Here is a 27,775-nt window from a genome sequence, read left to right as displayed (position 1 = left end):
TAAGCTGTGGCTAAATTAAGCACATGTGCGTAACCCAGGCTCTTTGAAAGATGCCTGGCTGCCAGACAGCGTTTTATAACTATCCCAGGCTGATTCTGAGAGTCTGTAAATAGGTTCCTTGGGTTTTCTTCCACCTGTGGTTCCCCGCCTGGAAGCAGGCGGAAAACAGAAGCTAGCTGGGGAATTCTCAAATATTTTCAATATACAGAGCACATCTGAGGAACAGGGCTTACTTATGGACTCATTTTCCTGTTTGCCATGGTGAGATGACCTCATTGCCCATTTCTAACCATGCAACATCCCACTGGGTGATGCTTGCGGCAATATCATTCCACACAAGCTCAGCCGCACGGTTTGCCAAGGCAAGCAGGAAAACCATGGGTACAGCTGCCCTGCAGCAACCTGGGGCTGCTTCAAAGACGAGCGTCATGAAACGGCACTCTTTGTAATACATAGGGTTATTTATTACACATATACATATATTATTACGTATAATAACATCTATATATACAGATGCATGTGTTTATATAAATATATGTAACACACAGATATTTTATATGTGTGTAACCCATACATTAAAAATATGTAATATAACATATGACATATTATATTATGTAGAATGTGATCACACATGTATTATTACATGTACGGTACTACACAGGAATATTACTAGTAGCCCCGCGTCCCCGGCCTGCCCTGCCCCACAGCCCCGCCCCCCGCTGGCGATGGTCCCGCCCCCGGCTGCTCCCCCCGTTCTGAGGAGGTTGGTCCGGCCCCGCGCGCTTCCGGCTCGCGCTGGGCCTGGTTCCGGTGTCCGCCCTGCGGCCCCTCCCGCCGCCGCCGCCGCCGCGATGGTGCCGCTGTGGCGGTCCCGCTGCCTCGGCCGCGCGCTGGGCCGCTCGCTGCGCGCCCTCCGACAGGTACGGCCCGCGGGCACCGGCCGCGGGGAGCGGGGCAGCGAGGGAGAGCGGCGGCTGGGCGGGCGAGGTCGGCGGCGCCAAGGGCACCGGGACGCGTCCCCTGCTGCCTGGCGCTCGGCACCGCCGCCCCGGGGACACGGCAGAGCCGGGCACGGCGAGGGGCGGCGAGGCTGCCCCTCAGCAGGGGCCGCGGTGAGCGCGGCGCTGCCCCTTCCCAGCGGGTGCCGCTGCCCCGCTGCCGCCCGGCCCGGCCCGGCCAGGCCCGGCGGGAAGGGCGGCGGCGCAGCGGCACCGGGCAGCGCTGAGCGGCGGCAAGGGCTTCCGAGCGCCGCCGCTCTCGGGCTCCGCTGTCCCCGCCTGTCAGTGGCTGTAGCGTTTGGGCCCCTCGCTGTTGGCAGCCACCGGCTGCGCTGGCAGAGACCCCCACGGCCGGGGTGCGCCCGGTGCGGGAACGGCAGCAAACCGGTATCTGGTTTGTTGTTTGAATTCTGTGCTCGCTTTTCAGGGCAGTCATTGAACCGCTGCAAACGGCGGTAACCTCTGCTGGCTGCAGCGTGGGCTGACAGAGCCCAATAGCTACTTAACCCTGGGGCTGCCCTTGGCCAGCTGGGTCCTGTCGTTCAGTGACTGCTGGACACATCTTCCATTTAAATAGCAAACATGCACAGCTTCATGTGCACACACATATATGTGCATACCGACAGGATGAGAAAGATCAGTTCTCTTCCAGTGACCAGCTGGAGCCTTAGAACATGAGACTTGATTTTAGACATCTGTAAATGTAGGCAAGCAAGTGTTGACAACTGATTGTAAGGTAGTGACAGGTTTGTGTTTATAAATATGTGTGTATACATGTAAAACTGCATTATGAACAACTTACAAGTAACTGTATAGTTACAGTGTGCTATACATATCTGTAGAGACAAATTGATTATAATGCAGTTTAAACAAGCTTATTAAAATGGCATTTTAGCAATATTTACACTTTGTCAGCTCTTAGTGGTGCTGTGTAATTGTACAGACCAGGGAGAAGTCAGATGGAGTATTCAGACCTTTTACAAAACTAGTCTGAAAATAGGAGGTTTTAGGTTGAATGCTAGTTAACCTGTTAGATGTACTGGAAAAGTTGTAGTAGTAGTTTGATTTCCATTTGAGCAGCAATATGGGAAGTAAATTTTGATTGTGGTGTACTACATGCTTTTTGGAGAGACAGAAAGAAATTTCAGAACTTGGCAAACCTCTGATGGCAGAAGTGGGAACAGTAGACATGTACAAAATTCAGAAGTGGAGGATTGAATGGGAGAAGAGTGGAGTCAATGAGGGTGAGGAAGGTTTGACTGCCTATAAAAGAAGAAAAGGTCCTGAATTCATACATCAAGGAGAAACCATGAATGTGCATCAAAAGCCTGTAGCACGTAAGACTCAAGGCAAGGGCAGACAGACACTTAAGGATGACATGAAGAAGTCCAGAGAAGAGCTAGTCTGGGAAAGATTGGTTTGGTCAGGAGCTGCATGCAATGCTTTGAGAATCAAATCCTTCTGTTTATCTGGGGAGGAGTTCGTAAAGAACTTTTGTCCTCTCTGTTCGATCCTCCCCTCATGCTGGAGGAGTTTTCATCCTGTTGTCTTAGTAACAGTATCCTTCACCACTCGGCATTGTTATCTCCATCCCATCTTGGCATCTGCCCTCCCATGCTATTTATAATTGTGTTGATATCCATGAAAGCCACGCAGTGGGGTTTTTGTGTGTAGCAGTGGTTTGTGCTCATCCTTGTCGAAGCAGCAGCTGCTTTGCTTTGAAGAAGCTATGGCTGGAGAACCATTTGCTGCTTTGCCTGTTGTTGGAGCTGCACAGCACTGGCCTTCTGGTTTGCCTCTGTTGAAACGAGCTGCACTGTCAAGTTCATCAGATTCCATACCTGAACTGGTCCCTCACTGCTGGTATACAGGCTGTTCCTTAGTTAATGTAGTCCATCATTTATTTCAGTGCGTAGTGGCCTGCTGGAAGGTGATGGCTCCTTGAAAGGTGTGGCCTGGGGCGGTGTGTGCCAGGGTCACTTTGATGTAATAACAGTTAGAAAAACGATTCTGAGAAGTCACGTGAAACGAGAGGGAAAAATTAATCACTTGGTACATGAGTCACTGGCTAATTAGACCAAGATTTCTTTCCCCACTTTTTAAAGTGGCCCAAAGTGCTAATGCCAGGTAGCAAAACCAAAATACTTCCATTCTTGCTGAAAAAGTCCCAATGCAAGGCAGAGGGCAGATTTAGCCCGGTGCTCCAGAAACGGGTGCAGTCAGAATGATTCCTTCAGGGAAAAAATGGAACAGGAAGTAGCCCTGTCATGTGTCTCCTGAAGCTGCATGTCCGTCTCTGAGGTACTGTGGTTAAGGGAGAGACACACAACAGTTCTGCAGAATATCTCAATATCTTTTATCAGTGGCTTCCTCCTCACTTTAAGCTCTTTCCCTAATTTCTTAACCTAAAAGATGAAGAGTAGAGTGATAGCAATTTTTCCCTTAATTTGCTGCAGTTGTAGAACACAGACTTGCCACCACTGATGGAAGAGAGCTGCAGATGTGTTTTCTCACAGTGATTTATTTTAGGACAGGCCTTCTGAACTTTTTGTTTGTTTGTTTTAACTCCACGGTAAACTGGTCCTGGGCAAATAAAATTGTCTGGTTTTGCTTCAGTCTGAGGCTGTTCCTTTCTTAATAATTTATTGTCTGGCATGCTAGGAAAGCCTTTAACCACTTTTTTAATAAAGCACCAGGGAAAACATTAATGGGTAGAGGGGAACTCAAGTCACTTGATACTCTATTTGTGATTGACCCCATGTTATCTGGGACACTACAGAAGGTGAGAAAAATATGATCAATACAGAGTGCTGAGGATTGTGGTGCTCTAGACAGCTGACCCAGTGGAGTTAAGTTGGCGTTTGTCTTACTGATCCTGGCTTAGAACTGGCTCTTCACAAACCAGATCTGAATTAGCAGGGGCCAGTGGTGCACCAAGATTAGGCATTGTAGCATTCAAGATGACTCTACAAAGTCTGCACAGTACTTCCTGCTTCCCCTTACCCAGCCAGACTTGGGACAGGGGTTCCAGCAGGCCCTGCCTGAAGCTGGTTTTGCAGGACTGTTGGTTCAGGATCGTTGATCCCTGCAGTGAACTGGCAAGCAGGGTAGCTGCATGGTGTTGTACTGGAGCTTAGCAGTAAGTCAGACTGGCTGCCTCCATCCCTGGCACAGTTAATCATAACCCTGTTGAATTGTCCCATGGTCATTGAGTTGACTCTATGTTGTTATCCAAGAAGCCAAATCCATTTATACTTGGATAATTAAACCACCAAGGGCTTGATTCCGGGCCTGTTAGTAGTTTTGATACAAAGTGTTCATTGAACGTGGTTTTGTATGCTACAGCACTCAGTCCTGTAGGAGGTGTGCCAAGCTTAAATATATTGTCGGTCCTTGGTATCTGTGTTGTCTTGCCACACAGCTCCTCAAATTATTTTGATATTTAATGTCAGTTATATCCCATCCTGCTTGCTTTGCTGAAGCTGAAATCAGGGCTTGTATACAAACTTCACATGCTGATGGTGTGAAGGAAATCTTAACTTTTACATTAGCTGCTGGATAAGGGTGCTTTGAGCTCTTGAGCTGCTGTTGTTCTAAGCCAGTCGTGGTTACAGTGCTATTTTCCTACTACTTTTAAAGAGTTCTTAGCGTCTTCTGTCCTGCAGGTTTGATGTGAGAGAAATATGTAGTAACAGTAGGGGAAGTAATTGGAATATCTTGAAATGTCTTCTGCTTTTTGAGCACTGTTATGCTGAGCTAGGAGTGCAGTCAATGATTACACAAGCGTGAAGTGAAACATCGAAGAATGTGGAATTCCTGGCTTACTGACAGCAGTAGAAATTTTGCCATTGAGAGGAACTCTGGCCTTCTGGAGTTCAAAGGCCCCATAGCTTTAGAAAAAAATTTTAAAAACTCTAGATGCTGCATTCATGACCGTAGGAGTAAACATCATGGGATGTTTTTTCATCATATCCGGTAGCTACCCTTCACCTTCTCATTCATAGCAAATTTTATTGGAAATCTTATTCCTTCTTAAAGAGGAAAGTGTGCATGAGAAGGTCAAAACTGCTGGAGCCAGAACTGAAAAACAAAAGCATCAAATTTAACATCACTGCATCGTAAAGCACCCTGGGAGGAGACAAAGGAAAGAGAAGGACATAGGTGCTCTCCTGCTTTAGCACACAGTGGGGAAGTGCCATGCCTGCAGACTGGAGCATGGAAATGGTGGGTCCTGTGTCTGATTCAGATCTCAGGGAAGAACCAAAGTCCTTCTAGGATGGATTTGTCTTCTTGCAATACTGATACATCCTCTTCTCTCTGACAGGGGAACTGTACTCTGGCAAGATGCCCTTTGTCTGGTGAGTCTTACACTTTTATTTCATTTCAGACAACCTAGAAAGAACAGAGCTGATGATGGAGGTTTGTAATAGGTCTGATTGGGGTTTATTTCTGTCAGTCATGTTGTGAAGAACAATGCAATGAGCTAAGTTTCCATGGGAGTGCCTCGCTTGCCTGATGTACATGCTGCTTGATCCATTTGGCTCTGGTGAAGATTTCACAGCAGCAGCACAATGTATTTCAAGCATTGCAGTGCTTGAAGCACATGCTGTTGCAGAGCCCTAGCTCTCTAATAAACTCTTTTGAAAATGATGGGTGAATATTAGGTAACATGTCAAATCTAGTGTGCCTGTGAACTGCACTTCAGTGTTTAAACTGTTTTTCCTTAGAGCTCTGTTTTTCCTAGCTGTACTGTGTTTATATAGCATTATTTCACTCACTTCTGATTCCTCTTTGAGAAACCAGTTAAATCTGCTTATCTCTTGGTTTCTAGAGTTCCAATATAAACTCTTTAGTAGGGGATGGTGTAGAAATTGTATTGCTTTTTTAAAAAATCAAGTGGGGAAATGGTTCTTCCCTCTGCCATTGTGTAACTGAGATAATTATTTTCTCCAGTTACTACGCTGACTCTCTTTAAGATCAGTCTGGAAAACTGCTCAGTACCCTGTAAGAGACAAAGGAGTTCAGTTCGTAATAAAAATTGCAGTGTCAGGGCATATGAGCAGTGTGGGAAGGGGACAGTGGGGTATGTGAAACTGGGAAGCTGTGCAAGTATTTCCCTGTTGCGAGTTTTGGAAAACAATTTCTCTGGACAGGGAATGGGCAGAGAAGAGGGGTGATGGTGGCTCATTACTCTGCCCTACACCCTCTTTTCAGTCTTTTTTTCCTCCTTAGCTGTCTCTGCGACTGTGAGGCTTCCTGCGGGTGCCCCTTACAGGGCTGATACCTTGCTCCTACCCTTTGTATGGGTGTGAGTAACTCAGCAGTCCTGGAGGTGGTTCCTCATAGCTCTTTTCTGGTTTTGCTCTGAATGGGGTAGCTGCTGCTTTGTTTACCCTTTTCAAAGTTATTAGCTTTGTTGTCAAGCTATAACTGTTTTTCCCATCCCTGTGAATCTAGATGAAGACAAGACCACTGTTCTTGGCAAGCTCTGGGCAGGTTTGATGGCACTCAGGTGTCTCTGCATGGATGTATTCCCCACTTGGTCCCAAACTTCTTTCAGGGTGGGCAGTGGTGTCCTCTGCCTTCTTTTATCTGATGGGGATACTTGAGGGCTGGACAGCTGGATAGTATTCCTGTGGGTAACTCCTTTCTCATTCACAGGGGTGTCTGGGAGCCAAGGACTGGCTTACACAAACAGCAGGAAGCTTGTGTAAGTATCCCCAGGAAAACTGTCATGTGGGGAGACTGGGGCTCCTCTAGCCATTATAAGATTTGAGGTCTGAGAAACAGAACGTGGTTGGCTGTCATGAAATCCTTGTGCACATCGTAAGAGCGTGGAGCTAGCCCTAACAAAATCTAGAAAACAAGCTTTGTCTGCAACCAGAAACTGAGGCAGGGAAGGGAGGAGAATGAGGAAACTAGCGATAAATGGATCTCTACTCTTTGATTATCTGACCAGAGGTGTTGTTTGCTCTATGATGGTATCCTGGTAGGTTTTCTGTCAGGAGAAGTGGGGTCGTTCACAGAGCTGTTGTTCGGGGTTTGCATTACTGAGATGATCTTATAAAATATATTTGGGGAAATAACCATAAGAGTACATGCATAAAAGCCTGAAGTACCGGTCTGTTTGTACAAAGTAGCCTGGGCTAGAGGAAATGCTAAAGCACGTTTGTTTCGGTTTTCCAAATGTGATGTCAGTAGATACAAAAATCATCCTTTGGAATGCTTGGGATTGCTAGCTCCCTGTGAAGAAACATGGTGGAGGGAAATAGGTGGGTTTTGGATGCGTTGCCATAGGCAATTTATGATGCTTTTCTAATTTTTTTTTGGGCAATCTAACAACTCCTGTAGAGATGACAGTCCTAATCTGGAGGTAAAAAAATGGTTACTGCACTAGTCTTGGACATTATGTGGGCTGGCCAGGTCACCCTTTAATTAGTATTTAAACCATGAAGGTTCTCTTGGGTTGCCTGTCTAAATTAAAATTCCATACATGTCAGTTCTCACTAAATTTCTGAGAGCACTAGTGATGGTAGGATGTAATGTTTCCTTTCTTACTGGGTTGTTGCAGCTTGAACAGTAAGTAGGAGTCCTTTGGAACAAATACATCAGAACAGCCAAGCAGCCTTTCACATCAGAGCTTGGTGCTGGCAGCCTGCAGAGGAATGTTCTTCTGTGTTCATACTTTTCTCTCTTTCTGCAGAGTAAATAGCTCCAGTGTCTTCACTGTCCGCTACTTCAGAACCACTGCGGTCCATAGTAAGTAAAAAGTCAGGAATTAGTGTGATGCTTCTTTTGCTACCTCTTGCTGTCCTGCCAACAGCCCAAGCTACCTTCTGTCCTTGGTCAAGGCTCACTGCTGTCCTGCCTGCATGGGTGACTCAGGGTTTATATCCCCAGGGCCCTAAAGATTTTGTCTGGCATTCGTGTCACAATGTGGCTTTCAGTCAAATGTGAATTTCTCTGGTGTTTAAATGTTGATCAGTGTTGAAGCAAGGAGACGGATAGCAATTGATGTCTGATGGCCTACCCCCTTTAGCAGCGTTGTGATAACAAGAATGAAGCAATGAAGAAATTTTTAGCTCTAAATGCAGTCAAGTCTGTTTGTCTCTCTCACAGGGGATGACGTGGTTACGGTGAACACACCAGCCTTTGCAGAGTCAGTCACAGAAGGAGATGTCAGGTGGGAGAAAGGTAAGCAATTGCCTCTTCCCTGAAATTCTTATCACTTACTGCTGTGTTGGACACCTTGGGGGTGCATTACAGTTCACTGGCTGACATCCTGCTCTGTGCCTTGCAGTCTGTGACAAATGAGGCATTTAATTGCAGCTCTCCTAAGGGGTAAGGATTGCAGTTACTGCCTCATCACCTCTCTGTCAGGGGTGATTGTGATGTTGGATGAAGGAAGATACCTAAGCTGGAATCAGACTCTTAACTGTGCAGTAGATTGTTTGAGCTAGTCTTTTCTTTGTGGAGAAGTTGTGGAGAACTGGGGTGATAAAGTTATGGGTTAGTGTGGGAAGCTGCTGTGGGTAAAGAGGGGAGGCCAGAGCACACCTGCCTCCTCACAGTGGTCTTCATATCTGTTATTCAGCTGTTGGAGACACAGTGGCAGAAGATGAAGTGGTGTGTGAGATTGAAACAGACAAGGTAGGAGTTTCTGGACCAAAACTTTTTCTAGTTCTGTTGCAGGTACCCTGTATGGCTTCTCTCCTGCTAAGAGCTGCTAGAGCCTGCAGGGCCCTGACTGTGTCTCCTGCTCTCTTCATGGAGAAAAGCTTTTCTCATCTAGTATGAAAACTTGCTGTGCCTTAAGTGAGAATTCTTGATAACCCTTACTCATCCATTTGATTAATCATCACTGGTGTTGATGTTTGTTGGAGTTGTAATTCTACTTCTCCTTCCAATCTGAGTGCTCTAAGTTTTGAAACCTATTTGCATTTAAACAAAGGAGAAATCTGCAAGCCATAGGTTGTCTTCAAATTGTTTTAAATTTAGGCTTTAAGTTTATCCGCCCCTTAAAGTACTCTTAAGCCTTGAAGCTCTTGCTGAATTCTCTGCCAAGTTCTGTTTTCAGCCTTGCTGTCAGGAAGATGCTGGCAGTGGGTCAGTACCCTTGACTGTACCCTGGAGATCAGGCTATATGTTCCGCTGCCAGCATCTCCTAAAACTTCTAACTATTGGCACAAAATCCCAGTGGAGGGTGTGAAAGCTGGTGCAAATAGTGTGAGACATAGCTGCTGTCTGTGCCAAATACAATGTGTGTCTGCACATATTGGCATCTTCTCTTGGGCACTTGTTCTCCAACCAGTGTTTGGGAAAATTTCACTGATGTTCTTTTTTTTCAGACATCAGTGCAAGTTCCAGCCCCAGCAGCTGGTGTGATTGAAGCCCTTCTGGTACCCGATGGTGGCAAAGTGGAAGGGGGGACACCTCTATTCAAACTCAGGAAAACTGGAGGTAAGTCAGGCATGTGTAACTTGCATAGGCCTTTGTGTTTCCACCAGTTTTTTCTGCAGATGAAAGCAAAGCATTTAGAGGGATCCTGAGAGAGGTTAAATAATTCCTCCATCTGCTTCTGTAACTGGAAGAAAATACTCCTATTCTGTTGTCCATTAGAAAAGTATAATTTTAGTCCTTCTGAGGGGGATCTTCTCTTTTGTTCCCTCTGGAGGAGATTGAGCTCTTAGCTGTAACTAGTTGAGAATTCCCCTAACTCCGTTCTGTGCCCACATCTCTGTAGCATCCAGTCTTCTGCTCAAGTGAGGTCAAGGGTGTCAATGAGTAGAACACTTTCGCAATGACTTTCTCTCGTGGTGACTTCAGTCAGCTCAGTAGTGCTGAGCACATAAAGGCACTCTGCCTGAGGGTTTACTTTTGTTAGGTTGGTTGGATTCACAGATCTCTGCCAGTGGAAGCTGGTGCCCTTACCATGGTTCTTCCTTTTCTTTCAGCTGCTCCTGCCAAGGCTAAACCAGCAGCAGCCCCTCCTCCTCCTGCAGCCCCTGAACCTGTAGCTGCACCTGCTCCTCCCCCCCCCGCTGCAGCAGCAATTCCCACTACAATGCCACCAGTGCCGCCTGTGTCAACTCAGCCCATCGACAGTAAACCAGGTGAGGCAACAGCCATTTGTTCCTGTTCTCGAGCCTCTCTTCTTTGGGGGAGAGTGTGTAAAATTAAAGACAGCAAATAGAGGCATTTGTGGTGAAGGCCTCCCGCAGTATTGCCCTGCATGCTCTAGACTGGATTGCTCAGCTATGCCTGGAACGTTCCCAGCCTAATTCAAGGCTGTTGCCACACTGTGTTGCTTAAGCAAGAAGCTCAAATGTGCTTTCTACCTCAGGGCTTTTTCTACCTGGCTTCCGTTTTTGACTGATGTGTTTTTCACCCTCAGTGTCTGCTGTGAAGCCGGCTGCAGCCCCAGCGGCAGCCCCTCCTGGGGAGGCAGTGCCCACCAAAGGTGCCAGATCAGAGCATAGGGTAAGCTGTGGGAACAGGGCCTTGCCAGCACTTCTTTGGCTAGGTGATAATCTGTTCTGGCATAAGCCTTGAGTTTTCCGGATGTGTCCATATCTACCTGTGCACACCCAGCTCAGTAGAGCTGTGACAGATGGGAAAATTCTCTACATGAGGGAACCACTAATGAGTGGTGTAGCGGAAGAGCTTGGACCAATCTGGCACAGGTCTTTTCTAGGCAAAAGTCTTGTCTTGAGCTCTGCTGACTGAGGACAGAAGGACTCAGTGTGATCCACTTGGTCTGTCCACAAGCCCTTAGCAAAGGGTTGAGGCTGCTGAAGCTGCCGTGTGCATTCTTAAGAGAGCATGGTTGAGCAACCTGCTTTTTTAGCAGTCTTGCTCTTCTCATGTTAGCCACATGGAAAGCTATGCATGCTTGGAGGTCTTGAGGAATGTAGAGGTCAGAAGTAGCTATGCTGTGATGCATTTCAGCACCGCTTTTCAAGTGCGTGTTGAGCTGAGCAGTGAAATAAACTCCTCAGCCCATCATGCTCCTTACCTGGAGTGAAAACCTTGGCCCTAGGCATCTGTTAGTAGTCAGTCAGATGGCAAGAGAAGGGCCTTTTGAGTTTCTTGTGCATTTTGCCCTTGGATGAGCTTGAGGCAGCTTCTGCTTATACCTTTTTAATTTGCAGGTGAAAATGAATAGGATGCGTCAGCGTATTGCTCAGCGACTGAAAGAGGCTCAGAATACTTGTGCCATGCTGACTACTTTCAATGAGATTGATATGAGGTGAGGAGCAAACCTCTTTTTCCCTGTATGAGTAGAAACAGGTGAAGACAGTCACCTTTAAACAGCAGTCAAAACCTTGCAGGTTCTCTTTGGAGAGATTGGCAACTTGTCTTTTAGGACCTCTTTCTTAGGTGTGTACCACAGTCTGTGCAGCTTCTTCAGGACCATGTTGGTGGTGTGGTATGAGGGGATGCATAGCTTCCTAATGGCCCGTCATTCCTTGGGAGTCATCTGCTGCTTGTAATAGGGGTAGTCTCTGGTTCCTTTTCTGTGGGCTTTTTGGTGGAAGACTGGTAAATGTTGAGCAGAAGACCAGGAGGGGTTAGTATCACTTGCATATAGTGGCTGTTAGAAGACAGCAAGATGTAGCATCTGCTTTCTGCCACTCCACCAGGTTACTGCTTTTGGAGGTATTTAACTTCCAGTGAGTTGGCCAGGGCTCATCAGCCTTTCAGGTGAGCATTGCATAGGTATGAGGCCTTTGCTGTCAGATGGTACAGCTTTCCAGAGACAGAGTAGCACCCTTCCCCATCCCCTCAAGCAGGTGGGGGGCTCCTGACTCAAGCGCTTGCGTGGACTGAGCACACTAATGTCTTTGGAGGGCGGGCAGCTTATGTTACAGTGCATTAAGGGGAAATTGTGCCCAAATCAAATTGCCTTGTGAAATCCTATGCTACTCCTTAAGACAAAACATGTAAATATTTGGGTCTCAGAACAGTAAGTCTGGCAAAATAGTCTTGATTGGAGGGAAGTGCTGCAGCTTTATCTCCTCTCAGAGGCTCACTGAGGTGTCGCTTTACGCCAGCCTGGGGCTCTCATTGCATCTGTTAATGTGGTTTGGATTGATTACTGTGAAGTTGATTCGTGAAGACCTGTGCTGGGGCCTCCTGCTTCCCATGGGGGTCAGTGTCTGAAAGGAGGAGGCTATAATGAGCCAGTTCCATAGCAAGCTGCCTCCTCATTGCTGCGGTCCTTGTGTCTTGGGAGGCACTAATGTCTTTGGGCGGTAATCCTAACCCTAAACAAGGTTAGGCACAGGAAAACAAACACTCTAAACCATGGAAAACCCTGCTCCTTGGTGAAACTGTCTCTTCAAAGACTCAAGGTCTCTGAAGGGGGAAGGGATGAACCATGCGATTCCACAGCATCTGGTGTTAGCCTGGAATAGGCAGCGCTTGCAGCCACAGGTTGGTTGATGTTTTGTAAATGGCCTCAATTTTGATTAATAGAAGCAGTGGGGAAACATGATGTGTCTGCTTAAGGGCTGTGGGTGGACTGGCACCCAGTACTGTAGCACCTGGGAAAATTCTTTTCATATTCACTCAACTCCCACAGCCAGAGAGTTGGGTACAGAGGTGATGGTGTGCTGCCTGGTGCTGAACTTGCAGAGTGATTGAGGTATTTTCCTTTGATCACTTTGATTTCCTTTCCTGCATGTTTTCTGCTGTTGGTATTTCCCAGTTTTTCACCCTTTTATGTCAGCCCAGCCACACCTGTATTTGCTGTCTGTGGTGCCACGCTGATATGAGCCCTGGTGTCTCCAGAGGATAGGTGGCAACATCAGGCTTAAACAGGAAATATGCCATGCCCCATCTTGCTTCTGTGCCTGGCAGTGTGGGCCATGCAGGTTTACCCTGTCCTGTGGAATTCGTGGTCCAGGACCAGTTTCTGTTTGATCCTTTGGCAGGAACCTTAGAGCCATGTTCAGTACCTATGATATGTGAAGGGTTTTTCAGCAGACTGGAGGTTGCCCACTTGGTGGAGCAGATTTGTATCCTTGGGCTGTTAACAAATCTGTTACAGAGTGGGGGAACAGTGTTTTCTTGGACTCCCTGTTTGCCAGTGTTACCCTGTGTTTTGCAGCAACATCCGGGAGATGAGAACTGTACACAAGGATACCTTCCTGAAAAAGCACAACCTGAAGCTAGGTTTCATGTCAGCTTTTGTGAAAGCTGCAGCCTTTGCTCTGCAGGACCAGCCTGTTGTGAATGCAGGTGAGTGGGGACCCTTGCTGATGACTTGCATGTCTAGGGAATGTGGCAGAATGTGGGAAAGTAAATGGCCAAGTCCATGGCAGGAGTAGTAGCTTGGAGAAGCAAGACAAATACACAGGAAAAAGGGGGACAGTCCTGCATGCTGCAGCTGATTTTGCTAAAGCCACTTACGTAGGTAGAGGACAGCTTGCCAAGAGGTACTCTATTAGGAAAGGGTGACCAGGAGTGGGGCTGGGGCCATGCATAGGCAGCCTGCAGAGGGCAGAGCCTGCTGTTTGGTGTACAGGTGGTGTACGGCTGTAGGCACAGTGCCGTTCCTGGGGGTGTCAGAGGTGCTTGCTGAAATCCAGAGGAGCAGAATAACCAAGGGGAGAATAACTGGGGGGGACTAAGCTGTGTGGACTGTTTCCTTTCTGTCTGTCCTGGTGCTTCTCCCACAGGTACAGCAACGGCTCCTTCTTCTCTGGAGTTAGTTAAAGCTAGACATGAGCAAGTTTTTATGATTTGTAGCCTGCCAAACCCTCGATCCTAGGTTCTGCATATGTAACACAAGGTTTTCTCTTTCTAGTGATTGATGACACGACCAAAGAGATTGTGTACAGGGACTATGTGGACATCAGTGTTGCTGTAGCAACTCCCCGGGTAGGTACCCTTGGATGCTTTGTCCGTGCTTCCTGCAGCCTTTGGTATGGGATGGTCATACACTTTGAGCCAACTCAGCTTTGTGCTCTGGTGCAGCAGAAATTAGCTGATAAGACTTATTGTATAAATGAGACATCTGATACATTATGGACTGCTGAGATAGGTTTTGAGAGAAGATGGAGGACAGAGAATATTCTGCCACCATATTCATCTTGATAAGAGATGTGGTAACAGGGTCAATATAGATCTCAGTTGTTAATCAGTCGGGCCAAATTAGGGAAACCCTCTTTTGTCATAAATCCATGACATAGGCAGTAAAGGCTTTGAACGTCCTGTCCTTTGGCTAACTTCGCTGTGCTGTTCCACAGACATCTTTCTGTCCAGGGAGAGTGTGGGATGGAGTTACAGATGTTGAATTAGTGAGTAACCATCTTGATTAGAAGGTTCTGCTATGAGGCAGAGGTTTGACAAGGACTGAAGTTCTGTCACTGCTCCCAAAGTCTAGGGGATGCCCAGCATAAAGAGGTGAGAGAAAGAGGTGCCAGCTGAAATATCCCAGTGCGTCACCCAGGAATTAATGTGGAGCTGGATGCAGACAGACCTGGTTGATTTTATGATATAGGCTAAAAAAGGCAAAGATGATGACTCAGTTTAAGGTGTCAGCCCTTGATGTGTGTCATGTCAGGTTTCCTGTCAGGCTGCCAGGGTGTGAGGCAGCTCTGCCAACCACTGCTGTGGGCTGAGGGGGAGGCAAGAACTCTCCAGGGCTGTGTCCAGGTTCCTGCCCCATGACAGCTATCTGTGTGTCACTGCACTGAATTTACTATTCATGGACTTTGCTTCTCCCCAGGGTCTGGTGGTCCCTGTGGTTAGGAATGTAGAAAACATGAACTTTGCTGACATAGAGCGTGCTATCTACGAGTTGGGGGAGAAGGTAAGGAAAGTTTTCTGAAGAGGGTTGGGAGGAATGGAAAGAATTGGGAGTGCTGGATCGGCGTGTATTGATTTGGTCTCTCTGTGTCATCATCTCTGACCTCTAACACACTGAGTTGTGCTGTGGGGAGTGATCCAGTTATATGTCTGGCTGTGCCTCTGCCTTCTAGGACAGCTCTACTTGTTGCCTTTCCAGAAGACTGCAGTCTATGCATTAGTGATGTTGTGTGTCTTCACCTTTGTCTTTAGAGGCCAAGGCTGAACTGCCCTGGTGTAGAAGTCCCTGTGTCTGTCTCCTACAAAAGCATGAGTTGAGAGCCGAGGCGAGAGAATCCTTCCCCAAAGCCACTACATGTTCAGCTCTAAAGACAGGATGCATTTTCGAGCAATTTGTGCTGATTTTCAGCTGAGCAAATCAATAAGCAAAACTCTTGCAAACAGTATTTATTCCTAGAGAGAGTGAATGTCCAAACCCTTGTTCTTTGGTCTCTGTGATCTGTGTGGCTTTCTAAGACCTCACTTTTTCTTCTAGGCACGGAAGAATGAACTGGCCATTGAAGACATGGATGGTGGCACTTTCACAATCAGCAACGGTGGGGTTTTTGGGTCACTCTTTGGAACACCTATCATTAACCCACCCCAGTCTGCCATCTTAGGCATGCATGCCATCTTTGACAGGCCTGTGGCTGTGGGAGGCAAGGTAGGTGGACCTGCACAGGGAGTTTTACTGAACAAAGGAGAGGGCTCAGTAGATTGAGGACCTTTTTCTAAGGGATTGGTGTCACTTCTAAAACGCTTTACTGTGAAGGAGGAGCAGAGACTAATGGCTATAGGGCACCTTTGCCTGGCCCTCATACTTGCCTCAGCTGTTGCAGGGGACTTTGTCCTATCTGTGTGGGGGCAAACTGGTTATAATCTGCTGAGGTGTGGGAAGGAGGAGGTTGTAGCCTTTGTGATAAGAAACAGTTCCAGGAAGGGACCTAATCTTGTGTGTGGCATGGACCCAGCCTGGGTGGGTGGGTAGATAACCTTGCCAGGCAGAACACATCCAGGAGGGCCTGAACCATGGATTCAGGGCGGGAAAAAGCCAGGTCTTCCCTGAATTGAGAGGAGGGGATCATGCAGGCAGGAGCGCTGAGCTCACTAATCCCGTGTCCCTCCTCAGATCGAGGTGCGGCCTATGATGTACGTGGCACTGACCTACGATCACCGGCTCATCGACGGCAGAGAGGCTGTGACCTTCCTGCGCAAGATCAAGGCAGCGGTGGAGGATCCCCGCGTGCTGCTGCTCGACCTGTAGGGCAGCCACACCCCCACACAACCCACCCAGGACAGGGCCGCAGCACCAGCAGGGACAATGCAGGGCATTCAGGAACTGGCAGGAGTCATTCCAGTCTTTCTCCCTCCGCTGTGATTGGAGCTGTCCCAGAGGGAATTACGGGGATAGCTCCTACCTCCTTTCCTATTTTGTTTAATGAAGGTTTAGTGTCTCACAAGAGCTGCCATGTAGTGGGCCAACCACTGAATGGCACTGCCTTTCCAGAGCCATCTGTGTGGCATCCTCTCCCTCTCAGCACCAAACTCACCTCTAGCTTGTCCTATACCACTGGAAGCTGCTTGCTGCTGCTGTGCTAGGGTACCCTTCCCTGCCCCTCCATGGCGGGTTCAGCTTTATTGCCTAGCACTAAAGTTTCTGGGAGGGAGAGGAGAGGAGAGGAAAGGCTACTGTCCTGTCCATGTTTTGCTTGAAAATATTTCACACTCATCTGCCTTGCAAGGGTGGTCTGACCCTGAGGCCACTTGCAGGAAAAGTTTTGGTCAGAGCAGGGCTTGAGGTAGGTGTCATGCTTCTGGCAGCGCCCTAGTTACACTCCCTCCACAGACAGTAACACGGGGTGGCATCTCCCCTGCTTTCCCTTGGAGATTGTCTTTCACTAGCCCAGTCACTGTGGCATGAATGTTCCTGTGAGGGTGGGCAGAGCCCGTGACCTCTGTGGAGGTAGCACTTCCTGGGGACAACCCTTTCACATGGGGGTGAGAACCAGCCCCCAGCAACTCTCCTTGACTCACAGCTCACTGGCGGTGGATCTGACTGCTGGCTTCCTGCGTGCGGGGGCTTGGCCTGCTCCCAGCGGACACACAGCTGGGGGGGCCAGGCCTTTCACTGTAATGTATATCCCAGCCCACGGGTGCTGGTTTTGGGGGGAGGGGGGCAGTTCTTAATCTGATAGCGCACACATGAATTGAGGGGTGAGGGGGTTGCTAGTGCCTGCAGAGTCTATTACTCTTACCCCCTACACAGAACTTGTAACAAAAATATTTAACACAGCGGATTTTAAATGAAATAAAACTGTGCAACGACTGCAAGGTGGGGTGTGTTTGAGGGGGCCAGGACTCTGGCATCAGCAGCATCCTGTGTGCAGTTACAGGAGGCCTGTTACGTGGTGGTGAGAGAAAAGAGGCAGTAGGAGCTGAGCCCATCACTGGTGGTACTAAATTGAGGCTTCTCTGCCTGTGAACACAGCTGTCCTCAAACTCTCTGCCAAAGAATTGGCTCTTCCCAGGAAAGAGGAGCTTTTTAGGGCTGGAAATCATCCTTTTCTTGGTCTAGCAACAGAACCATTACAGAGGGTGAGGAATTCCCAGTGTTTGCTAAAGGGCACGATGGCCAAGAGGGAGACCAGGGACAGGCTCATAAAGTACAGGTATGGAGCTGGATGGAGTTTTTACTGCTGCAACAGGGGAGAATTGTAATTCATGCAAGTGAGGAAAAGGCTGAGGGAGAAAGGAAGCAAGAATGAGGAACAGCAGAAGCTGTCTGTGGTGCTGCGCATTTCCCCAAGGAGCTGCCCTTGTTGGAACAATACAAAATCATTCCTGGATCATGGCAGGGTTTTCCCGGCTCTGACATCAACTTCAGAGAATAGTTTGCTCTTCCCAGCTACGGGTGGGCAGCCCTTTCTAATAGAAAACGATTGCACCCACAGCTGCCATGTGGGTGAAAGGGAGAGCAGTTCCTAGTCCTGGTGCCTGCATTTTCCTGGCAGCTAGGGACAAAACCAGAGCACGGAGTCAGCTGTTTTGCCTGGCCCTGGCTGAGGTAGGTTAGGGGAAGAGGAAAAAACCCTTCCTTGTTCTGGGAAGGGTGGAGAGTCTAGTTCTTGCACAAATAAACCGAGTGAAAGAGAAGGTTTTGATTAAAAAATGGTGCTTGCACCCAGCCTCAGTGCTGGTTTAGGATACAGAGGGTCCACCTTGACTTTGTACATGAGCCTGGGGAAGCCTTGATTCTGTGTGGAGCTGCAATAAATGAGGCCTTTGAACCATCCAGGAAGTGAATATACAGTCAAGCTCTTGAAATTATGCAACCTAGCAAACTGCTTTATTTAATCTGCCCTGTCAAGGCTTGCTGTAAGAGTTGTGCTTGAAACTTCATTTTGTTTGACTTTCATGTCTGACACTATGGCGCTGAGTTGTAAGATGCCATGCTGTGGCTTTGGCCACAGGGTCCTTCCTCCTGAACCTCCCCTGAATCACAGGGCTAGGAGGCTGGTGGACAGGGGTGCAAGCCTGCAGCTGGAGGATTCAGCCAGTGCAGGCTGCCATGGAGAGGAAAAGCCCCAGGCTCAGCTGCTCCTGCTCTCTGGCCTTCTGTGACATTAGTGGTCAGCTCCGTGCTTAGTCCTCCGGTTTCTGCACAGCCATTGAGGTGTCCGTACCTTTGCCGCTGCAGGAGATGGGTTTCTCCAGGGCTCTGCTTCCCTCTGGTGGACGAGCGCTCCTGCTGCTGCTGCCAGGGAGGGTGTCTTCTTGCCGCTGCGAGCAAGCGGGAGCTGGAACCAGCTAGCCACAGAGACCTGGCACTGGTAGCAGTAATTCCTTACTAAGGGAGATAAGTGAGCAGTGTGAGGGAGTGCTGGGAGAGGGGGGTCAGAACTGCACCGCTGCCACTTCGTGCTCATCCTCCAGCCTGAGGCTTTGACTTGCACAGCTGAGCATGGCAGCCTCTGCCTTGGGCTGTCAGCAGACACATGTGCTTGTGCTGCTTTTTCTTTGATCCTGAATGTATGTACACTCGGCCTCCTTCCCTCTGTGCTGGCTGTCAGAGTTCACCCCTTTCAATCCTCACTGGTCTACCAGGGATGACCATGCCCAAAGCATGGCAGCGAGGGCTGCTGTCCTGCCAGAGGAAAGGAGCACCCAGGCATGCAAGGCTGGAGCCACAACAAGTAACAATGCCAAAAGGGTGGAAGAAAACCTAGGCACGCTGTGCATTTCTCCCACATCTGAGCTGCAGCCATACAGCTGTGCAGCCCTGAGAGTCTGTGAGGCAGGCAGGAGCAGAAGGGCAAAAGGCCAGGCACTCAGTGCCACCTTCTGGGTTTTGGCTGCTGATGGCTGGGGGTGACACCAACCAAGGGCTCCCAGACAGGTTTCAGAAACAGATTTGGGGCTCGCCAGCACTGAGCATGCTTGGCCTACACCTGGCTGGTGCAGCTCAGAAACAAAAGGACACTTCTCCAAGCGATATGGAGTAATTTATTTTTTTCAGAGGGCGAGGGAGAGAAGAGCAGAGGGCTCCTTGTTGTCTCACCACCACAGCAAGGGATGACCCACACACATACATGCAGTCAGGGAGGGGCAGAGACCCCGGGCTTGGGCTCCAGCCAGCAGGGCCTGGAGGGGCTGCATTTGAAAGCCACAAAAAGTAACAGAGCAGGGGGGCCACTGTGGGAGCAGCAGAGATAAAAAACACAGGGAGAGCATTCCAGGGCGAGGTGCTGAGCTGAGGAAGGGATGGCCCAAGAAGGGGACCACCACCGCTTCCTGGGGTTGGGCACCCAGGTTCCTTTTGCCACCAGGGAGGACCTGGAGGAGAAGACAGCCTGGCCCAGCCTGCTGCCTCCTCTTTGGAGATGCCAACAAACAGAAGCAGACAGAAGAACATGTAAGGCTGCAAAACCTTGTGTGCCCCACCTCAGGGCAGCCCTTGAGGCAAACCTTCCTCAGCAGGCAGACTTGCCAGTGCCACCTGGGGTCACAAGTGCCAGGGAAGCAGCCCAGGGCCCAGCTCCCTGGGGGAAGGACAGCCTGCTTAGCCCACCAGCTTGTTCCACGGGACTGTGCTGAAGAAGGAGTGAGACTTCAGCTTTGCTATGCCACCTCCTCCAGAGCCCAAGCGCTGTTTTGGATTGTACTGCAGGAGCTGCAGAGAAAAGCAATGGGACAGGAGGATGGGAAGATGGGGACACTGGAAAAGGTACCCAGGCTGGACCCTGCGTTTCCCCAGCCTCTAGTCCCATTCTCCCTCCCATCGAGCCAAGCCCCTCACCTCGGTGAGCAGTGATGTAGCAGCCAGGCTGAGGCCCTCTGGCAGATGCAGCTGGGTGTGAGGCTGAATCCCTGATGGATGGTTTTGGGAGAGTGGCTGCAGGAAGCAGAGGGTGATGGTAAGCAGAGGCACCAAGGAGGGTAGGAGCACCCTGTTGAGTCTTCATTGCCACATAACCCCAGCCCTACACAGCAGGATTTAAAAGCCAGGGCCCTTAACACATAGAGACCATACACAGGCACCGGGAATCACACATCTAAAGCAACCTGGCCAAGAACTGAGGTGCCAGCAGGGCAAGGCACCCTCCCAGCCCTACACAGCAGGCAGCCCTTGAGCCTCCTCCTCCCCTGTCCTCCTTGCACAGCTCCTCAGCCTCTTACCACTCCTGTCAGCAACTCATACAAGAGAGAGCCAAAGCTCCAGCAGTCAGCTGCTTCAGTGGGCTCCATGATCCCCCCCACTTCTGCAGAAAGAGACAGAGAGGGGTTAGGGCTGGAGGCAGCAAGCACCAGTGGTCACATTGTGCTGGGCACATCTCACTGCCTGCAGAATTCCTTTCTCTCCAATTGGTGCCACTGGGCAGAGAGCTGGAGAAGCCAGAGGACACATCCCTTACCTGGAGCACTGTAGAGCTCTTCCCGTGCCTGGCTGCAGTATTGGGGCTCCACCTCTGTCCACTGGCCAAAGAAGGTGAGACGGACATGACCTGCAGAGCAGCACCAGAGTCAAAAGCAGGGAGGTCAGGGACTTTGGTCATAGCGTGAAGCCAAGGCATATCCCTGCCACTGGGAACGCCAGACACTGGGCCCCTGTCACACCCTGAACACAGAGGCACTGAGCATCCCCTGGCACCACACATCCCCCCGCTGGCCTCCCAGTGCTTGCCTGAGGTGCCCAACAGGCACTCAGAGCTGGAGAGCCTGCTTAGGTGGGCTCCGAGCTCACAGATCTCAGTGCAGGCTGTGGTGAGGAAAGAAGTAGATTTTAAAGGGGAAGGGGGGAGAAGGTTAGCTTTCACCTTGTAAAACTCTGCATTTTCATTTTCTTAAGCAATTTGTAGCTCTCCAATTCATCCCAGATGTTGCTAGCTGAGCAGGGACTTGCACTGACAGCAATGTCCGTGGCTCAGAGGGATGGGACAGCTCCAGAACACCCCCAGCAGGCAGTTACTATAACTAGGGGAAAACTAACCCACTAGTCCCCCTAACCTCAGGCACAGTTCAGTTGGTCCCAGCTTCCCCATGCTGGGATTTCCCAGGCAGCCAACCCCCATGTGGGAGCAGGGGCAATGCATTTCTGTGGCTATGGCCCTTGATGCTCCAGCTGCAGAGCCATTTCTTGTAATAACTACTTGGAAAACCTAAGTGAGATCACACTTCCAATTTCAGAAATATCCAAACCTTCCCAGACTCCCACCCCCCCTTAAAGCAACCTCAAGAAAGTCCACATTTTCTGGAAATGGGGCAAGCAGCAGTCACTCAGCTGAGAGACCAATTTCCTTCTCCTTAGGGCAGCAGTATAGGGTATTACCTACCAGCTACATCAAGCAGCAGGTTCCTGGGGTTGAGATCCCGGCAAAATATACCCTGTTGGTGAAGTCCCTCTAAGGCCAGGAGGATTTCTGCTGCCCACAGCTGCACCTGCTCCTCCTTTACAGCCCACGCTCTCCGGTTGTGCCCATGGGAAGCCAAAGCCCTGCATTGTCCTGATGGTGGCTGTTTGCTGAGCTGGCCACGGGTCTGGCTTTCTCCCCACGAGGGCTCCCACACAGCTGAGTCAGGCACAGGCGGTTTGCCAGAGCTGGACAAGGCAGCTCCTGCAGGAAGCTGCCTCTCACCGAGGGTCAGGAGGGGCTGAGCCTGGGAGGCCTCAGACACTTTCTGAGTTGGCAGTTGCCCTGCCCCTGGCTGGCCCCCTCTCACAGTCTTTGGTACAGGGACAAGCCCCTGGGGAAGCCTGGGGCCTTGTTGGGAGGCTGTTCTCTCTGATATGCAGCCTGTGCCACTAGTTAGATCATTCTGTCGGTAGACAACCAGGCCCTGGCTGGCAAGGTGGCCAGGACATTTGGCTGACGCTGCTGGAAAATGGTCCACAACACCAGACACAGTCTGTGTCACGCTTAGATCCTGTCCTCCGTGTGCAGCCCTCATGCTGCTGGCAGGAGCCAGGAGAAGCTGGCAGTGGTTCCCTGAGCCAGAGTCTGTGGGGTCAGGGGACTGCTCCTGAGGGAGTGAGGCATCAGTGTTTCCCAATACCCGGTAGTTCACAGAGCCTGGGAGGCCACTGCCTATCCAAACAGGGAAGATGGATAGTTGGCTGCCACCCTGGGAGTTTCCCACACCATCCTCTATGTCATGGTCCCTGAGGGCTTGCATAGTGTTTGAACATGCAGAGTCCTGCTGGACACAGTACTTAGAGCGGAGGTGAGACCACAGTGTCTCCCCTGGAAAGCAGAAAGAGAACAAGTGATGAGGCAGAAAGTATCCATGGTTCCCCCACTGTGGACATGGCCCATTCAGGCCCAGGTTAGTGGGGATGTGATTGAGCATCATTTATGTCCCCAGCAGCAAAGCTCAAGTCCATGCAGAATACACTCCTGCTCTACAGGCACACCATGCCCAATGCCACACCTTCCCCAGGACCTGGCACACCAAAGTCCCATTCTCTCCTCCTTTGGCAGCCCTCTCCCCATTCTGCACAGTCTTCTTGATCCCAGCTCTGCCACTTCCACATCACAGACAAGCCACATACTTACAGATGCTCCTGATCCCACTGCCACCCCCACTTTCCTCTGAAAGCCTTTCCTTCCTGTGTGACAGAGATGCCAGAGACCTCCCACAGCATGGCACGAGCCCATGGATCAGCAGTGAGCCAGTGCAGCAAGCTCCAGAGCCCACAGCATGCCACCAGGCCTTCCCAGCCTCACTACATTAAGTGCTGGCTGCTTTCTGCAAACTTATTCTATAGCAATGCCCAAGGAGTAGAGCCTGTTCTCCAACACACCTTAGCCTCCATTTGTCATTACTGGACTCCAGCCGCTGTTCCCTATACATCCATTCAACCAGCAGAGAGTAAATAAGCTCCTTGGGACAAGCCTCCACCTTGTCATACTTCTTCACCAGGATCTGGGACAAGCCTCAAGGATGCCTCCTTGTTGTACCCAAATCCCAGTATGCTCACTGCCCCTTACGCCCTGATATTCCATCTCCTCTCTTTGATATGATCTCAAAATCCAGTGTGACCTTTTGTAAACAAAAAAATGCTTTATAAATGTCTTGTCAGAAGATTGTTTTGTTCTACAACATTCAAGCGAACTACCTCATTTCATTTTCCTTCTCCATCACCTTCCTGTTATGGTCAATGCCAGTAAAATGAAGAGGTTTTTCTTTTCAAGATGGTGGATCACATCATTACCTAAAGGCATCACCGCTCCCTCCCATGAGGCCCAGTGGCTCATCTCTCTAAAGACTAAGGCTAGTTTCCATATAACACCCCCACACACACAACCTCTTTTCCTTGTAGGTCTCCATAGGCCCATTTCTAGGTTACATCCCCAGTCAGTTCTTATCAAACTCCTGGAATTCACAGCTGAGCAGCTCTGTCCATGGAGTGTCCAAGCCCTGGTACTCACCACCCTTCTATGAAGAAGACAGCTTACACTATCACTACAAAAAACAGTCCGAAAACAGTAGGAGAAACATTTCAGATTTTAAAGGAAGGATGGTTAGGGATAAACCAGGATGCTTCACAGATGGGAGGCAAGGCTGTCCTCACTCACCCTGCACGTGCTCCAGATGGAGGAAGATGGAGTCCTCACTCACATAGTAGCACAACAGCTTGACCATGAAGGGGACCCCATGAGGGATGATGGTCTGTCGCTCACGGGTCTCAACATGGGATTTGGGGAGGCTCTGAGGAGGTACAGGTAGATGGGTGTTACAGCAGGACTTGTGTGTCCTTGGATGTAACTTGGGTGTTACAGGTGGGGACTTGGACTCCGTGCAGCCTAGCTCCTGGCAGGGCTGGAGGCCAGCCAGAAGGGAGTGCGCCTTCTGCCAAGCCCCATGGCTGCTCCCTTGTCAGCTGCAATGGAGCTCCCCATCTGTTCAAACCTGCAGCTCATACAGAGTCTGCCAGGCCCCAGCACCCAGCTGTGATAAAGCAGCGCTCTGCAAAGCTCTGCCAAGGTAGGGCACTCTCCATCTGCACTGTGGGGCCCAGAGGGCACAGCTGGTCAAGCAGTTACTCCTCTGTAACTGCCCTGCTCCCTTCAGGCAGGAACCTACCATCCCAGCCCTTTCTCTGCTTCCCCTGGAAATGCTGCTTCTCCCTCTCCTGCCAGATCCTCCTTGTCCAGTTACTGAAGCCCTTCATTGTTAGTTCCAAGGGCACTGAAAAATACTCTAGGACTTGTGCTGAGCACACCTCACCCACAATCTGTTTCAGAGGTTGACCCAGATTAACACGGGCTTGAAGCGTTACAAGTCAAGAGAAACGGATGACCAAGGAGAACCACTTCCCTTCTGATCACAGAGGATGGCTGAGGCAGCCAAAAGAAGGTTTTTGAACCATGAACATCATCCAGCCTCTAAGAGCTGCTGGTTTTTGTTCCTCTGCTTGGACAAGGTGGCCCCAGCCTGAGAGGGAGAAGCAGGCAGACAAAACTGAAAACACCCACCTTGAGTATAAAGGTCTCACCAGTGGCTGGATCCTGGACAATCTGCACCTGGGACAGTATACACAGTACTGGTCAGAAGCGGTGACCCAACACACAGCCTACAGGAATGACCCAAGGGACTCAACTCTGGAACTGAAACAAGCACCCACCCAACTGGAAGAGTTTGGTGGGGCTCAGACCCCTAGACTTGAAAGACAAAACACAGGTTATTGGCAAGGAGATAGCCATGCAGCCAAGCAGCAGGAAATCAATTAAACCAAGAGGTGGCTCCCATTCCAGTTTTGCTTCCTTTTGCTTCCTCCACACTCAAGGGTTTCACAGTGCTCTTTCTGGGCTGGGGGGGGGGGGCAGATTCGCTGGGCTCAAACCTGGGCCTCAGCAGGACAGGAGGATCGCATCAGTCCTGACAAACTGAGATGTGTGAACATCAGTGGAGAGCAATGTGCAGTGCGTGTGTGGATACAGTAAGTCTGGCATCTTCACCCCAAGATAATGAACTTCTAATTAGTTTATTCATCCAGATAGCTCAGCTTCTGCTGAAGCCTAGATTATCCACAGGAGCCCACCATCATGGCACCTGGGCATCAAGCACAATCCCATATGTGGGAAAGAACCAGATGCATAAACCTGCCTGTAAGTATCTTGGGAGCTCTGGTAAGAAAAAGTAATGGGGACATTAACAGATTTCCCAAATAACTCCTTAAGGGGTCTTGAGTCCTCTCCTGTGAATTTTTCTGGGTGGGAATGGTATGGATGGATACCCCAATGTTGCTTGATGGATGTGCTGAGGGCTGGCACCCCCATTCCAACTGCTAGAACCCTCCAGCTTATGCTCCCTTTGTTCCAGCCCCAGCCTCATCCCCCATCTCCAGGTCAAGTCATTACCTTATCAATCACTCCCACAACCTTACACCGTCTCAGGTTCTCCACTGCCGAGCTCAGTGTCCTGATTGGCCGGAAGCGCAGGCTGCTGTAGCCCTGCAAGGTGATAAGAGAAGAGGATGAAGGACCCTGAAATGCTGCTGTCCATTACAGTGAGTGAAAAAAGTCCCCGCATTTTCCAGAGCGGGCAGCAATACTGCCTAGCTGGTCAACACTCCATGGTTCATTTCTAACATCAGCTGGACCATTTTCTTGGCCACCCCCTGGATTTCTACATTTTTTAGGGAAAGCTTGCACTTGCAGCAGAGGTAAAAATCACACCAAAATTTGTAGCTAGACCTGGACTGTTTCAACACTAAGGGGATCTGTGTGGAAGGTAGTTGTCTTTCTCCCCGTATTCTTCCCACTAGGCTCTGACCTCACCCTACCTCGCCCTCTTCTCCCTTCTTTAACTACCTCCTTCCCACAGTACAGAAAGCAGCCATTGTTTTTGGTTTCCATACAGATGGGAATGATGACAGGGAATAGGACATTTTTAACATTTAACAGGGTGGTTCCCTGCAGTGGCTTCAGTCTCCACAAAAATGTCCATACCCACTATGGTATGGTGGCAGCAAGCTAAGCACACACGCTTTGGAGGGTGGCATCCTAGAAGCACCCTCGGCAACCTGGGCCCACCTCAGCTCCTTGATCCAGGCAGGGCGAAGAGCTGCCAGCTCCCTTGCAGCCACTGGCAGGCCAGGACACTCTGCAGCTTGATGCACCTGCCGTTTTCTCTACACCATCTTAGTGTGGCATCTGGCAGACAGACAAGGAGGCCCACTGGGGCTGCTTTACCTGCGTGTCCACACCCCCACCCCCGTTTGCCAGCGCCACAGAACCGCTGCCAGGCCGCCCACGCGGCCCCACGCCGGCCCCTCACCGCGGCGGTGCTGCTGCCCCCGCCCGCCCGCTGCAGGTGGCAATTGAAGATTTCCTCGGCGCGCCGCAGGTACTGGGTGATCTTCCGCTTCACGGCCTCCCGACGCTCCTTGTTGGGGTCAACTGCGGTCGGAGCAAAGGGTGGGTGTGAGGGGCCTGGCACGGTCCCGGAGGACTGGCCACAGCCCCCAGGCGGATGCCCCAGCCCCCTCACCCTTCTCCCGGTAGGAATGCACCCCCTGGACAGACGCCCCAGTGCCCTCACGACAATCCCTAGAGGGATTTCTCCCCCCTCCTCTTGTCATTCTCCCTGTAGGGATACCTTGGCCCCCCAGGGGACTCCCGATATGAATACCCCGGTCCCCTGGCTGGCGTCCCCGGAGGGATGCCCCGGTCCTCTGCCCCCGGGAGGCCGCACACACCCTGCACGCCGCGGAGCAGCACGTCCACGCCGTTCTGGTAGTGGTTGAAGGCCTCCTCGTAGTCCTCGCTGACGTCCCGCTCCAGCGCCAGCCGCAGCTGCCGCGCCGCCTCCACCAGGTAGTCCCGGCGCCCGCCGCCCTCGGGCCCCGCCGGGACGACGCGGCCCCGCAGCTGCCCCAGGTAGACGCGGGCCTGCGCCAGCGCCCGGGAGCAGGGCTCGGCCTCCGCCCGGCTCATGGCCCCGCGCCGCCGCCCCGCACCGCCGGGACACCGGGAGCGGGGCTGCGGGGTCCGCCGGGGAGCGACGCACGCCCCGGCCCCTTCGCTTACCGGCACGGCCCCGCCGGCACGGCCCCCGGCCCCACGCCCCCGCCGCCCCCGCGGTCCCGCACCTGGGCAGCGCGGGCGCCAGCATCCCCCGGCGCCGCCGGGCGGGGCGGCAGGGGCGCGGCAGGGGCGGGAGGCGCTGATTGGCCGCGGATGAGATCACCATCATCACCATCATCATCATCATCATCACCATCATCATCACCCCCCGCGGGGTCCGTGCCCGGGTCCCCCCGCCGGGGTCCCGCCCCCGCCCGAGGCAGGCGCTCCATCGCTCGGTTAATGCGCGGTGAGCGCCCGTCGCTCCACTTGCTTTATTGTCATCCTTATTCACCATTAATTGCCCTTAATTAACCAAGCTCCCGTTCATTAAAAGCTGCTTTTGCCGCCGCGTTT

The 27,775-nt window shown here is 50.8% G+C and overlaps 2 protein-coding genes across 3 annotated transcripts; one reads left to right on the top strand and one right to left on the bottom strand.

The window, feature by feature from the left end:
* The first annotated feature begins 802 nt into the window (after positions 1–802).
* DLST (dihydrolipoamide S-succinyltransferase) lies at positions 803–17,183 on the top strand. The gene is made up of 15 exons (XM_032110847.1): positions 803–920; positions 5,323–5,356; positions 6,660–6,708; positions 7,702–7,757; positions 8,118–8,192; positions 8,593–8,648; positions 9,347–9,458; positions 9,953–10,111; positions 10,393–10,478; positions 11,150–11,247; positions 13,111–13,241; positions 13,810–13,883; positions 14,734–14,817; positions 15,349–15,516; positions 15,982–17,183. Exons 1-15 carry the CDS (start codon positions 852–854, stop codon positions 16,114–16,116), a joined length of 1,386 nt encoding a protein of 461 aa, XP_031966738.1. The 5' UTR covers positions 803–851; the 3' UTR covers positions 16,117–17,183.
* Positions 17,184–18,184: 1,001 nt separating this feature from the next.
* RPS6KL1 (ribosomal protein S6 kinase like 1) lies at positions 18,185–27,373 on the bottom strand. 2 transcript variants are annotated; one of them, XM_032110845.1, is made up of 10 exons: positions 27,052–27,369; positions 26,631–26,752; positions 25,712–25,804; positions 24,827–24,874; positions 23,927–24,059; positions 21,683–22,591; positions 20,765–20,854; positions 20,529–20,611; positions 20,149–20,244; positions 18,185–20,022 (listed from the first exon to the last, which is right to left on the bottom strand). In XM_032110845.1, the coding sequence occupies exons 1-10, from the start codon at positions 27,287–27,289 to the stop codon at positions 19,912–19,914; spliced, it is 1,923 nt and encodes a 640-aa protein (XP_031966736.1). In that variant the 5' UTR covers positions 27,290–27,369; the 3' UTR covers positions 18,185–19,911. The 2 variants fall into 2 exon arrangements, with proteins under 2 accessions (XP_031966736.1, XP_031966737.1); XM_032110846.1 differs by lacking the exon at positions 21,683–22,591 and having other exon boundaries at positions 27,052–27,373.
* Between the last annotated feature and the right edge of the window lie 402 nt (positions 27,374–27,775).

The sequence above is a fragment of the Corvus moneduloides genome, chromosome 6 (genome assembly GCF_009650955.1).
Source record: "Corvus moneduloides isolate bCorMon1 chromosome 6, bCorMon1.pri, whole genome shotgun sequence".
Lineage (NCBI taxonomy): Eukaryota > Metazoa > Chordata > Aves > Passeriformes > Corvidae > Corvus > Corvus moneduloides.
The sequence above is the reverse complement of the archived record's forward strand: the minus strand, read 5'-3'. Positions and strand labels throughout refer to the sequence as shown.

Bases quoted from the DNA above. Each gene is read 5' to 3' on its own strand.
- DLST (XM_032110847.1), top strand. From the start codon at position 852: ATGGTGCCGCTGTGGCGGTCCCGCTGCCTCGGCCGCGCGCTGGGCCGC. The intron at 7,758-8,117 runs GTAAGTAAAAAG...TCTCTCTCACAG, and splicing joins CAGAACCACTGCGGTCCATA to GGGATGACGTGGTTACGGTG. The intron at 14,818-15,348 runs GTAAGGAAAGTT...TTTTTCTTCTAG, and splicing joins TCTACGAGTTGGGGGAGAAG to GCACGGAAGAATGAACTGGC.
- RPS6KL1 (XM_032110845.1), bottom strand. From the start codon at position 27,289: ATGAGCCGGGCGGAGGCCGAGCCCTGCTCCCGGGCGCTGGCGCAGGCC. The intron at 24,875-25,711 runs GTAATGACTTGA...ATACTGTCCCAG, and splicing joins TTGTGGGAGTGATTGATAAG to GTGCAGATTGTCCAGGATCC. The intron at 22,592-23,926 runs GTGAGTGAGGAC...TCTGCTTTCCAG, and splicing joins CCATCTGGAGCACGTGCAGG to GGGAGACACTGTGGTCTCAC.